Genomic DNA, 13,820 nt, shown 5'->3' on the forward strand with positions numbered 1-13,820 from the left:
GTTTCTAGATATTTGTCCATTTCCTCAAGGGTTTCATATTTGTTTGAGTATAGTTTTTCATAATATTCTAATGTTAACTTTTTCATTTTAGCTGGGTCTGTTGTGATGTTGCCTGATTCATCTCTTATTTGGATTATTTGTGTCTTCTCCTTCTTTTCTTTATGACAGCCTTTTTAAGAAATGGTGTTGGCAAAATTGGAAAACTGTCTGCAGAAAAATTAAACAAGATCCACACCTCACTCCATAAACAAAAACCAACTCAAGGTGGATCATGGACCTAGGACTAAAACCAAGGACTGTAAACTTCATCCAAAAAAATCTTGGAAGAACTTTAGTAGTCCTAATCCACAACATAAAGAGTCTTCCAAGTATCCTGAAAACTTTACAACCAGGAGAAGATAAAATAGATGAATGGGACCTTCTAAGAATCAAATCCCTATGCGCATCCAAAAACTTTTCCTACAGGGTAAAAAGGGAAGCCACAGACTGGGAAAAAGTGTTTGGTAATGACATGTCAGATAAGGAACTTATATCTAGAATTTCTAAAATATTTGAGCACCACAAGACCGAAAAATGGGCACAGGATATGAACAGACACTTCACCAAAGAAAACACTCAGATGGCCAACAAGTACATGAAGAAATGTTCAAAACCTAAGAGAAAAGCTCTAAGAGAAATGTAAATTCAAACAACTATGAGATATCATCGCACCCCAGTAAGACGAGCAAAATTTAACAGAACAGCAAGCAACAAATGCTGGCGAGGTTGTGGAGAAACTGGAACCCTTATTCACTGTTGGTGGGAGTGTAAAATGGTGCAACCATTGTGGAAAGGGTTGTGGTGCTTTCTCAAAAAGTTGCAAATAGAGATATCATTTGATCAAGCAATTCCACTACTGGGAATATACCCCAAAGAGACCATAACTGACATCCAAGCAGATATATGCACACCCATGTTTATCGTGGCTTTGTTCACAATAGCAAGGAGTTGGAAACAACCTAAGTGCCCATCAACAAATGAGTGGATAGAGCCGCTCTGGTATACTCACACAATGGAACACTATGCTGCATTGAAAAACAAGGAACGCATGCAATATTATTAAAAATGAGTGACCCTGGAGGACATTATGCTGAGTGGAATATCTCAGTCACAAAAGGACAAATACTGTATGGTACCACTGCTGTAGAATGAGGCTGACATCAAGGTTGGGGGTTAGACTGAGAAAAGCTGGATAAATTATGTATACTGCATTGAAGTCAATGAGGGAGAGAACAGTTTAAAAGTAATATATTTTAGGGCATTGTGATTATCATAAGAGGTTGGAATGAGGGTTGCAGAGTGGGGTATACTCAGGGTGGAGGTGGGGGGGTGCAGAGGGATTTTATACCAATGAAGGAGTTTTTTCTTTTGCTTTTCAAGGATAAGCATGAACTGGGGTGGGGGTGGGGTGGGTGGGGAGAAAAGTACAACAATGAATGAATGAATGGAAATCCAAAATCTCTGTAAATGTTCACTGAAATTAATTAAAAAAAATCAAAAAAGGAACTAAAAAAACATGCTGAAATAGAAATCTAAGAAAAATATAGCTTTATAGGAGAACTAGAGATATTGCTGTTTGTTGTTGTTTAAGTCAGAATTGACCCATAAATGACCCTCCAGTGGGTTTTCAGAGGCAGTATATCATATGGGAGGATTGCATAACCACAAGCAGGTTTGATTGGTGTGCCTTTGGGATTACAGTGCAGCTTCTTACCACTAGGTCACCTTGAAAGACTCTGGAAAAGAAAGGCTCAACTAGAGCAATATACCATGCTTAAATGAGGAATATTTAGCAATATTCAGACTCCCTTCCGACATAAACTTTGGTACTTTCTTCTTCCATCTTCTTAATGACTTTTTGCATTATCCATGAATGACATTCTTGATATCTTCCCATAGTGCATCTGGTCTTCATTCATTAGTGTTCAAGGCCTCACACCTATGACCTCTCCAGAGTACTAAAAAGCAACGATGTCAGTCTAGAGAGTAAGGTGGGCTTAATCCAGGCCCTGATCTTCACAATTACTTGTTATGCTTCAGAGAGTTGAATGACAGAAGAATTGATGCCTTCAAGTTGTGGTGCTGGAGAAGAGTCTTGAACATATCATAGAATGCCAAGAAAACAAATAGGTCTCTTTTGGAGAGGGTGAAACCTTTCCTTGGGGGCTAGAATTTTGAAGCTCTGTCTCACATACTTTGGGCATGTGGCCAGGAGGGACTGGTCCATGGACAAGGACATCATACTTGTAAGGGTGGAGGGACAACGCAGGAGAGGAAGATCCCAGATGAGATGGATTGATTCAGTGACTGGAGCAATGCGGGTCGGTGTGCCGGAACTTGAGAGACTGGCTCAGGACATGGCACGCTTCAGAGCTGCTGAACATAGGGTTGCTATGGGTCGGAGGCAAGCCAACGGCATATAACAACAACATTATGAGGAAGAGAATCTGTATTGGAAAGATGTCAATATCCTTTCTAGTAGTTATGAATTTAGGTTTTTTCCAGTAGTTGCCAAGACAACCAATCCTACTTAGACTTGTGTTTCTTATGCCTCAAGTCAACTTCAGCAAAACTAAAGAAGGGACAAAGAAAGTACAACTGCAGGAACAACAGCAAATCAACAGAAATTAGAAACTTGGTGGCACCGAGAGAAGAATCAGGCATAGATGTCAAGCTGTTACCTTCCTTCTTGACAGTTACAGGGTCTTGGGAAGGAGAAAACCTAAAGTCAGCTTAAGGATAGGTTCAAGTCTTGCCAGAAATTAGTGTAAAGGTCCTATGATGAATACTGAGGGGTTTGAACTCCCAGAAGAGAGAGATCTCACACAACCCTTCTATCCCCTCAACTCAAGTGACACTCTGTTTTGGGCTCCCCTGGCTGGAGTAGCCAGATAAAATGTACTCACTTTAGTCTGAGGTCAGTGGCCAGAGGTCATTAGAGGAGAGGTGGTCTGGCACCTAACTGTCTAGGGCACTAAAATGAAAACTAAACCTTTCCTCTACCCTAAAATCAAGGGGTCCATATCAGGATCCCACACTTCAGAGCCTAGCCCCTTAGCATCTCTCTCCCCAGAGCCCCGCCCCTCAGTCTCATTCCTCAAAGCGCAGCCCCTCAAAGCTTCCCTCCGCAGAGCCTCCCTCCCCAGAGTCCAGTCCCCTAGAGCCAACCCTCTCAGTTCAAAGACACTGGAGCCTTCCTCCTTAGAGCCCTTCCCCTCTGACCCTCCTTCCCCAGAGCCCTACTCCTCAGGGGTTCCGTGGCCAGGGCGCCACCACCCAGCTCCTACTCAGAGCCTCATGCCCTGGAACCCCGCACCTCAGAGCCTGCCCCTGCTGTCAGTTTTAGGAAACCCAAGCAACGGTTGCCGGGATCAGATTCCTTACTTTGGACTAGGGGTGTCCAGGAAATAAGGACATTGTTCTGAAGCTAACTGAGTCAGCTTAGAGATAAAAATGTCCCAGCCTTGCCAGAACCCAATAAAAGGTCCTCAAGTGACTAGCAGAACTCCCTTATAAGCCCCACCTCCTGAGAACAGAAGGCATCTCACCCCCCCTACTGGCAGTAATGGTATGGTCCAAGTGGGCGTGGCTACAAGAGCTAAGCTATATCCCCCCTCAGACCCTAAGGTGCGGAAGCCATTTTTCTGGAAGCTGATTTTGTCGAGGACGAGGACGTGCCAAGGTGACGGTCCTGTTATAATTTTTTTAGCTATTCCCACAGAATCCAAACCTGCCACTGCTCTAAGCCTGTAAGATCCCAAGTATAACTTTTTGTTTTCTTTTTATTCTTATTTTATTTTTTTTTCAAATAATTTTAACTTTTAGGCCAATTGCGCGTGACTTCTGCCGCGGGTTCCAGAGACTGAAGCCCTTGGTTTGAGGCTGAGTCACAGGCCAGTAAGTAGAAAAATTCTTTGTGTGGAGTCAAAGGGGCCAAAGTGGCGTAGTGTTCTATATGTTCCATTGGTGCTGTAGATGTGGCCAATTCGAAAGCAACTGCCACTCCTCAGGAGAAAGACGAGGCTGTCTCTTCCAATAAAGATGTGTAGCCTCAGTAACTCAGTGGAGGGGTGCTCTGCATAGGAATCTGCTTCAGTGGGTTTGTGTGTGGGTTGTGTGGTTTTTGGAGTGGCGTCAAGGTGCTGAGAAGCCCCCATATCCTATAACAAAGCCTTCCCCTGAGATCTGAGGTGGAGGCTTTGGTCTAACGGTCCTTCAGTCAGCAGAGGGAGGAGTTCCAGATCATTACAAGAGTCAAAGTGAGGCTCTTAAGAGATGCAGAGGTTTTCCAGACTATAAACAGGGCACTTACAAATCCTTGAGCTGTTGCAAGGCCAGGATAGGTATCAGGAGAAGTACCTTATTTCATCTTTGGGGACCAGAGAAAATGAGGGATTTGGGTTGAGAGAATGGTCACATGTCATCAGAAGGGCAAAACTTAGTCCCCCCTTAGAGTTACATTAAGGGCTTAAGTGAAGACGATCAAGCCCTCCACTTCAGGAAAGGACCTCCACCTGTTCTGCCACTAGATGACGCCTGCCAGGGTGGTGGGCTGATGGTAGGTCCCCTTCACTTCCTTCTTATGGCTTCCAGGGAGGTTTAAGGTGTTTACATTAGAGTGGCAAAGGAAAGGGGACCTGGATCCTACCAAAAATTGACATGAAACTACTGGATGTGAGCTGAGAGTCCTCTACAGTAAAACAGAAGACACCCCAGTGGCATCACCTGATGCCAGACCCAGTAAGCCATGAGTATATCTGTTAAGCACTGACCTAACTTTGGTTTTCTTTGCAGGGTGGTCAAGGTGTCACCATGCCTCGTGGTCAGAAACGTAAGCTCGATGTATGTGAGGAGTGCCAGCAGCTCCTAGATGAAATGCAGAATACCAGAGTTGCTCAAGCCCCTGCAGAAGAAGAGGATACATTCTCCTCATACTCTTCTGGCATAGGGGTTACTCCTGAGAGCTCCCCTGGTTCTAGCATGATGTTTGGGAGCTTCTCACCTACTCCCCCACCTGCTGCAGAGGGTTTTGACAACAGGTCTGATGAAGGTGACCAGAGTGAAGACGATGATGAAAGTCCTAGCCTGACCCCACCAACTATGGTCAATGTGGGCAGAGATCCAGTATCCAGAAGGGCGAGAAGGTTGGTGCGGTTCTTGATTGAGAAGTATAAGAAGAATGAGCCCATTATGAAGGCTGATATGCTGAAAGCTATCAATATGAAGTACAAGGAGCACTTCACTGAGATCCTCAAGAAAGCCTCCAAGCGCATGGAGCTGGTTTTTGGCCTTGAGCTGAAGAAAGCTTCCCCCAGTAGTAAGTCCTACAACCTCATCAGCAAGATCGATCTCACCAGAGGAGAAAGCCTGCATAGCCCAGAAGGTTTCCCCAGGATAGGCCTCCTGATGACCCTTCTAGGACTGATCTTCTTGAAGGGCAACCGAGTTCATGAAGAGGAGCTATGGGAATGCATGAAAATGTTGGGGCTCTATCCTGGGAAAAGGCACATTCTCTTTGGAGAACCTTGGAAGTTCATCACTGAAGATTTTGTTGAAGAAGGGTACCTCAAATATCAGCAGATTCCAAATACCGATCCTCCATGCTATGAATTCCTGTGGGGGCCACAATCCCGTGCTAAAATCAGCAAGATGGAAGTCCTGAAGTTTTTAGCCAAGATCAACAATACAACTCTCAATAGTTTTCCTGGGCTCTATCAAGAGGCCTTGTGTGAAGAGCTGGAGAAAGCTGGAGCCTGTGTTTTGGCCATGCATTTCTATTTTTTTCCTAGAGCCAACTATTGAAGTGTGAGCACATTCTTTGTTTTGTAGTTGAAAGGTAGACCTAAGTAGTAGGAGCTAAGTTAGAAGTAAGAAAATGTATTATCATCATTGTATTCCTGTTGTATCAGCATAAAAAAAAAAAAAACCAAAAAAAAAAACCTTTTAAATCCGTTTATTCTGTTTCAAAATAAAAGTTTATGGATGGCATGAACACATTTTTGTTGTTTATCACATTTCAGAGTTAGAGTTGTAGTATAATGGAAGGATTAATAAAAGCAAGAATTACAAGTAAGATGTCAGAAAGCTGGAGTTACATGGTAGGTATTATAATGAATGTTAAGATAAATGTATATGAATAAAAAACCCCCAATTTATTTTTTAAACTTTCACCTTCAGTATTTTCTGGAACTAGGTAACATTGTATGAGAATAGGGATTTTTAAAAAAAAAATTTATTAATTTAATGAACAACAGAGATTTTGGATTTCCATTCATTCAGTGTTGCACTTTTTTTCTCTACCCCACCCCCACCCCAGTTTGTTCCTTTCTTTGAAAAGCAAAAGATAAACTTCTTCATTAGTATACCATCCCCCCGCCTTGAATGCACTCCACTATGCAACTTTAATTCTGGATTCCTGTGATAATGATAATACCCTATATCGCTTTTAAACTGTTCTCTCGTTCATCTGTTTCAATTCAGTATACATGCAGATATAACACTATAGTATGATGGAATCACAAAATAGAAACTTAAAAACGAAAAGGTTTGGCTTATCCTTTTAAATCTTTATCAAATTAAAAGATTATATCTATCTTTGATTTGGGTTCGGTTAGTTTATTTAGGAATTTTGAAATAGTTATATTCCCTGAGTTCTGATTAATCACATGATTACTACCATTCATTGAACCCAAGCACTTGCTATTGCACTTCATCCCTTTCCAAAGTTGGACAAATAGGGTCTATTAATGTCACTTTGCAGGTAAAGAACTTGACCATTTCTTGAGTTTACAAGGCTGGTAAGTGATAGAATTGGACCAGAGCCTTGGTCTGAGTCTGGCACCCATATTCTCTCACCCAGAGGCTGACCTTATGTCTCTTCCTTTTCATTCTTACCACCCCAAAATGTCTCTCTGGATAAAGAAGGACTTTGTGCCCAATTCCTGGACTGGAAAATATTGCCAGAGAAATAATACTAACATAAAATAAAGGAGTACATAAGGGATAATCTTTTGCTGTATTATCATCTAGATAGGCAGTGTCACATCAAGGGCTCACTAAATCATGCTAGACTACCCCTTACTGGAAAGAAGGAAATCTTTTAGAGCAAAAAATAAGTCTTCCGGGTGGTTAGAGGACAAACAGTTCAGCATGTGTGTCTTTGATAGACCACCTGTCCTGAGCTTCCTACCAGTGCTGCAGCATTCTGTCTCACATCACTTCTGAGACAGTGATACATTTCCTGCAAAATGTGCAGTAGGGATATGACTCAAAATGTTACAGGTATATGACATACATAAGAAGCTGCTTGTTGGGAGTCATTGAGGACCCCCAGTGAATGAAATCTAAAGAACACCAACAATATAGGAGGTTACATAGAAACCAATCTTGCCTACACTCACACCTGTAAAGCCTGAGGCACTGGTATCAGGCTGAGCAGAACACCTAAAATTCACTGTTATCTAGTTGGAACCAACTCCTTAGCTGACCATTGAATGTCCTAACCTGTAAATTAAAGGACACTACTATGAGTCGCAGGCGACTCGACGGCACATAACAACAACAACAACACCCACCTTTTTCCCTCAGAGAAGCTGGTGAGTTTGAGCTACCAGTAAGGTATAGATTTGAGTTAGCACAATTATCTCTGGACTGTGCCACCAGAGCTCCTTATCAGGCTGAGCATCCCCTCATTTAGTCTACTAGAGTCTTTGGGACCTAAAACCACTGGTCTAAGTGGACATCCTTGGGTCAGGGGAAAGTTGCAATGCCTACTGGGAATCAAAGCAAGAATGCTGAATACTATGGGGAATTCTTCCTGGAACATTAGTCACACAGAGTTCTGTACCTACCGTCAGATCTGGGAGAACTCAAGCAGAGGAAGTCAGATGTGGCATCCCTTTACTCTTCCCCTACAGACAACTCAGGGAGATTAGGACCTTGTTCTCAAGGTGGAGGACTCAGATCAGCAGTGGGAAGGGACTCAGCCTCTGATAGATTACCAAAGTGAAAATTCTAAATGACAACTGAGGACATCTCCAACTCTAGAACAGTGTAGTTCCATAAACACACAAATCTGTGACAGCTCTCAGGAGACCCAAACACTTGTGGCTGTTGTTGTTATTATGTGCTGTAGGGGCACCTGCAACTCATAGCAACTCTATGTACAACAACTCTGAACCCTAATCTATCTTGACTCAGCTTCATTGTCTCTGACATACCTACCCCCATTACCCCAGTCACTGAGTTTATCCACATCATCCAGGGTCTTTCTCTCTTGTGCTGTTCCTCCAAGCTTCCAAGCAAGGTGTCCCTTTTCAAGGACTGGTCCCTCCTTGGAACATACCCAAAGTATGTCAGACAGAGCTTCAAAATCCTTGCCTCCAAAGAACAGCCTGGTTTCACCCTCTCCAGGATGAACCTGTTTGTTCTATTAGCAGTCCATAGTATATTCAATACTCTTCTCCAGCATCACAATTCAAAGTTGTTGATTTTCTCCTATCATCTTTAGTCATTTTCCAGCTCTAAGGAAATGCAAAGACCAGAGCCTGGATCAGGCAGGCACACCTTAGTCTCTAGAATTGATGGTATATCAATTGATATATTTCAACAAACAGATGCTATCCTGGACATGCTCACCAGGTTGTGCCAAGAAATTTGGAGGACAACCACCTGGCCAATTGACTAGAGGAGATGCATATTTGTTCCTATTCCAAAAAAACGTTACCTGACAGAGTGTGGAAATTATTGAACAATATCATTAATATCACATGTAAGCAAGATCCTACTGAAAATTCTCCAAAAACTACTGGAACAGCACATCAAGAGAGAACCTTCTGATGTGCAGGCTTGGTTTAGAAGAGACTGTGGAATTAGGGATATTATAGCTAATGTTTGATGGATGTTGACTGAAAGCACAGAGTACCAGAAGAATGTCTATCTGTGTTTCCCTTTATTATGCAAAGGCATTTGCCTGTGTGGGTCACAACAAACTGTGACTAACTCTGAGAAGAATGGGAATCCCAGACACTTGATCATGATTATGTGAAACATTTACTTGGGCCAGGAGGAAGTTATCAGAACAGAGCAAGGAAACACTGCATGGTTCAAAATCAGTTGAGTGTAGGGATGGCTTATTCTAAATGATGTCTTGAGGGTGCCAGGAAGGTGATAATCTTCCTCTGAAGGGTCTAGTATCATATCAACCAATAGTGAAGGCCTAGAGCTGACTAACTGGCAAATGAGAACTTTAAGTTGGTACAAAGAGGACTATTCTTCCCAGAAAGCAGAGTGCCAGCAAAGAGAGCCACCCTTTTTGTTGGTCCTTGAAGGCCAGATTTATTTTGGGTGGGAATTGTGTCAGGGATGTGAGGGCCTTGATGTGAGGCTGAAGAACTCATATGGATTGAGGGAGGAATTGCAGATTATTCCTAAACAAGAACAAAAGGGGACACTTCTACCCGAAACATGGGGTTCCCTAATCACCAATCCAGAGAAGCTATGAAGAGAGATAGCTTAATATGTTGGGAAGGGAATCAATGAGAATTTCAAGGTTATGCTAGTTAATGTAAAGACCCTAAGAACTATAGGAATCATCCATCCAGTTTCCAAGGGATCCCATATTGTAACCAATATATCCCATATTGGCAGCCACGAGAGACTAAACATCTTTATTAACCACAGGCACCCTTCAATTTCTAGTCACAGAGTAGTTCCAGCTCAGTAAAGTGAAGAAGTTTGCTGCTGTTGTTGTTGTGTGCCAATGAGGTGGTTTAATTCATATCAATGCATGCACAACAGAATGAAACCCTGACTAATTTTGTGCTTTTTCACAATCATGGTTATGCTCTAAGGACAGTGTTACAATCAGTCCATTTTATGGAGAATCTTCTTTTTCCACTGATTCTCCAATTTTCCACTTTTAGATCCATCTTGAAACTGCAATAGTTCAAGCGACTGGATAATATTCATATGTATACAAAAAAGACCTCTTAATACCACGCTCATTCAATTTTATGCACCAACAACCAGAGCCAAAGAGGAGGAAAAAGATGATTTCTACAAATTTTACAGTCAGAAATAAAAAAACAAAACAAATCCAAAACCAAACAAACAAAAGAAATCAATAGAACATGCAATCAAGGCACATTAATAATAATAGGTAACACAACCCTGTTTGCAGAAACTGAGGAGGACCTGAAGCACTTGCTGCAACCTTCAGTATGGATTGAGGCTCAATGTCAAAAAGACAAAAATTCTCACCACTGGACCAACTGGCAGCATCAGGATGGATGCTGAAGAGATTGAGATTGTTCAAGGTTTTAGTTCCACAGTCAACACTCTTGGCATCAGCATTCAGGAAATTAAAAGACGTATTGTGATGGGTAATTTGGCTGTTAGGGACCTTTCCGAGGTGCAGAAGAGCAATGGTGTCACTCTGGAGACTAAGGTGCACCTTATATAGGCAGTGGTCTTTGCAATCAGTTGTTATGTGTCAGAGAGCTGGACAATGACTAGGCAGGATAGAAGGAGAATTGAGGCCTTTGAGCTGTGGTGCTGGAGAAGACTACTGAATGTACCATGGACTGCTAAGTAAACAAACAGGTTCATCTTGGAGAGGGTTAAACCAGGCTGTTCCTTGGAGGCAAGGATTCTGAGGCTTCATCTGATATACTTCGGACATGCTGCAAGGAGAGACAGGTCCTTGGAGAGGGACATCATGCTTGGGAGGGTGGAGGGACAGCGCAGGAGGGAAAGACCCTCTATGAGGTAGACTGATTCAGTGACTGGGGTAATCAGGGTGGGAGTGTTAGAGACAGTGAGATCGGCACAGGACAGAGCAGGGTTTAGGTCTGTTGTACATAGGGTCACTATGAGTCGCAAGCAACTTGATGGCACATAAAAACACCACCAACAACAAAATGTGAAAGTTGGAAACCAAGAAGAAGGATCAGTAGTAAGAAAACATGGACTTGGTAACAAAAATGAGGGTGGAGATAGAATGATAGAATTGTGCATAATAAATTATTTATTCACTGCAAATACATTTCATAAGAAACATAAATACAGGCAATACACATGGATTTCACCTGATGGTATGCACAAGAATCAGATTTATTATATGTGTGGAAGGAATAGTTGAAGAAGTTCAATATCAGCAGTAAAAACCAGGCCAGGCATGCATTGCATAGGCAATCATGGAAATTCAAATTAAGCTAAAGAAGGTCAAATCATATATACAGGAATAAAAATGATCTTGAGTTTAAAACCCCTAAATTTAAAAACCAATTCAGTAATGGGTTTGAGGCCTTGAACACTAATAAGACCAGATGAGCTGTGGGAAGATATCAAGAATATCGTAAAAGGTCATGACAAAGACAATGAATGAAGAAGAAATATTTCACCTGAGCACCAAGTAGCCAAAGCAAAGGGAAGAAATCAACAAGGTAAGGAGCTTAACGGAAGATTTTAAAGGGCAGCACAGGAAGACAAAACAAAGTATTTTCACTTTATAGAATGTTAATAATTTTTACCTGAATCTGCTCTGTTCTTGACAGAAAGCCTTGCCTTTGGCCCCCTTCTTGTTAACTGGTGTCGAGTCGAGCATGACTCATAGTGATCCTACGAACGAAAGGCCTGCAGCCTTTCTATAAATAACATCATTTTTCAAAGTTCATAGTTTTCAGAGACATGTCATTTAGGAAGTGAACGGCACCCTTGGACAGGTAAAAACTGCTCTAGGACTGAGTGCCCTGCCCACAGCTGGAAAAACAATATCACAGACTAGAAACTTCACTTTCACCTACCTCAGTGGTGTCAGGAGCACTAATCAGGTGCTACACCCACTTCACAACTCAGTTTCTCTTGGTTTATTATTATTTTTTCCATTTTCTTCCTTATCCTTTCCTCCTCCCACCCCGCTTTTAATCCCCCCCCCCCGTTTTCTTTGGTCTTCTTTTCTATTCATTTCTCCTTTCTTTTGCAGACCTCAAGAGATATATTAGCAGCAACCATATTGTTTAACCACACATGCACATCCACCCACTGGACAAGAGTCAATACTGGCCCCTATATCACTCAATCCATAAAATTTGCAACCAACAACAACCCAAACCACTGTTAGTTGCCCTACATGAACAGTGACGAAAATTGTACATTTCTCCATCATACGAGAAAATGGGAGATGACTTCTCAAGACTCGCAAATTGAGTAACACGTACCATATTTAGTCATATATATCAAAACAAAACAAACCAAAAACACAATGCCTCAAAGACAAATTAAACGGGGAGGGAGGACATAAATGCAGAAACACACAAACAATACTTGTTGATGTTGTCAATTGCCTTCGAGTCGAGCACAATTTATATCAACCCTATGAACAAAAGGCCTGAAGCTCCTCTACAACTATTGGTATTTATCAAAATTCATAGAGTTTCCAGAGGCAAGTTGTTTAGGAATTGGATACCACTCCTGCTTCCAAACAAACAATAGAGAGAACTTTAATAGTGACCAAAAGTACAGGGCCATCAAATCTTTCAGAAGAAGAGATCCTATTGGAATTATTCAGTAAATAATTAAAAAGAATTATGTTTAAGGATCTTCAGTGAATAGTGATAAAATTCAATGAAACCACAGGAAAAAATAAAGCAAAACTAGGCAGAAACTATGTAAGAAATATCCCAAAACGATATAATTTTTTAAAAAACACCACAACAAGAACAAAATAAATGTAAACTTTTTTGTAATTGCTGTGTGCCATTGAGTTTGAACTGAACCATAGCCAACTCTCCTGTGGGTTTTCAGAGGCAATATATCACATGGGGGGAGATTCCCCATCCCCCCCCCAAAGAAAAGTTGATGGATTCAGAGTGTATACTTTTGTGTTGACAGCACAACTCTTTACCACTGAGCAACTAGAGACCATATAAAAACAACATATAGAAATCCAGAAGAGAGTGTTTTCTGCTTCTGGAAGAATCTCCTCCATGAACTTACAATGCTGCGTGGAAGCCGGAGCCGCACCTGCCGCGTGGCCCCTCCGGCCAGTCGGGCCCCTCAGATGAGAGCCGCTCCCCGGCCAGCACCGGCAGCTCAGCCGCCAGCCCCGGCCCCACAATCTGCAGTTGGGGCCCCTGCAGCCGCACCCCGGCAGCCTGGCCTGATGGCCCAGATGGCAACCACGGCTGCCGGCGTGGCCGTGGGCTCTGCCGTTGGGCACACACTGGGCCATGCCATCACTGGAGGCTTCAGTGGAGGCAGTAGCGAGCCAGCCAGGCCTGACATTACTTACCAGGAGCCATACCGAGACCAGCCTGCATCCCAGGCGGAGGCTGGCCCTTGCTCCTTTGAGATGAAGCAGTTCATGGAGTGCGCCAACAACCAGAGCGACCTCCGCCTCTGCGAGGGCATCATGGAGGTACTGAAGCAGTGCCGGGCAGCACGGGAACTGATGTGACGAAGTTCAAATTGAAGGAATTGAAAGTGGTCTCACAGTACTGCGTTAACTCCACATGAAACTAGAATGAATAGTGACATTGTCACAGGTACACGTGCCCGTCAGCGCTCGTCCATCCCTCAAAGCAACGCTGCTTTAGAATCTGTTTGTGACTGAGATGACGTCACTAGAACCAACTGGAGTTTGTGTGCGCCTCCTTAAACTAGCTGTGATGTGTAATTACTTGAACTAAGATTTGAGGCTTTGAACACTAATGAACGAAGGCCAGATGAGTTGTGGGAGGATATCAAGGGTATCATCCAGGAAGAGTGCAAACGGTCATTGC

The 13,820-nt window shown here is 42.7% G+C and overlaps 1 protein-coding gene and 1 pseudogene across 1 annotated transcript; both read left to right on the forward strand.

The window, feature by feature from the left end:
* Nucleotides 1-4,851: 4,851 nt before the first annotated feature.
* LOC102853838 (melanoma-associated antigen B1-like) lies at nucleotides 4,852-5,841 on the forward strand. Its single transcript, XM_006885081.1, has one exon. The coding sequence runs from the start codon at nucleotides 4,852-4,854 to the stop codon at nucleotides 5,839-5,841; it is 990 nt and encodes a 329-aa protein (XP_006885143.1).
* Nucleotides 5,842-13,036: 7,195 nt separating this feature from the next.
* Nucleotides 13,037-13,495, forward strand: LOC102854243 (annotated as a pseudogene).
* Nucleotides 13,496-13,820: the final 325 nt, after the last annotated feature.

This window comes from Elephantulus edwardii, unplaced genomic scaffold, assembly GCF_000299155.1.
Source record: "Elephantulus edwardii isolate Elephantulus edwardi_28Jun2011 unplaced genomic scaffold, EleEdw1.0 scaffold00040, whole genome shotgun sequence".
NCBI classification, from domain to species: Eukaryota; Metazoa; Chordata; class Mammalia; order Macroscelidea; family Macroscelididae; genus Elephantulus; species Elephantulus edwardii.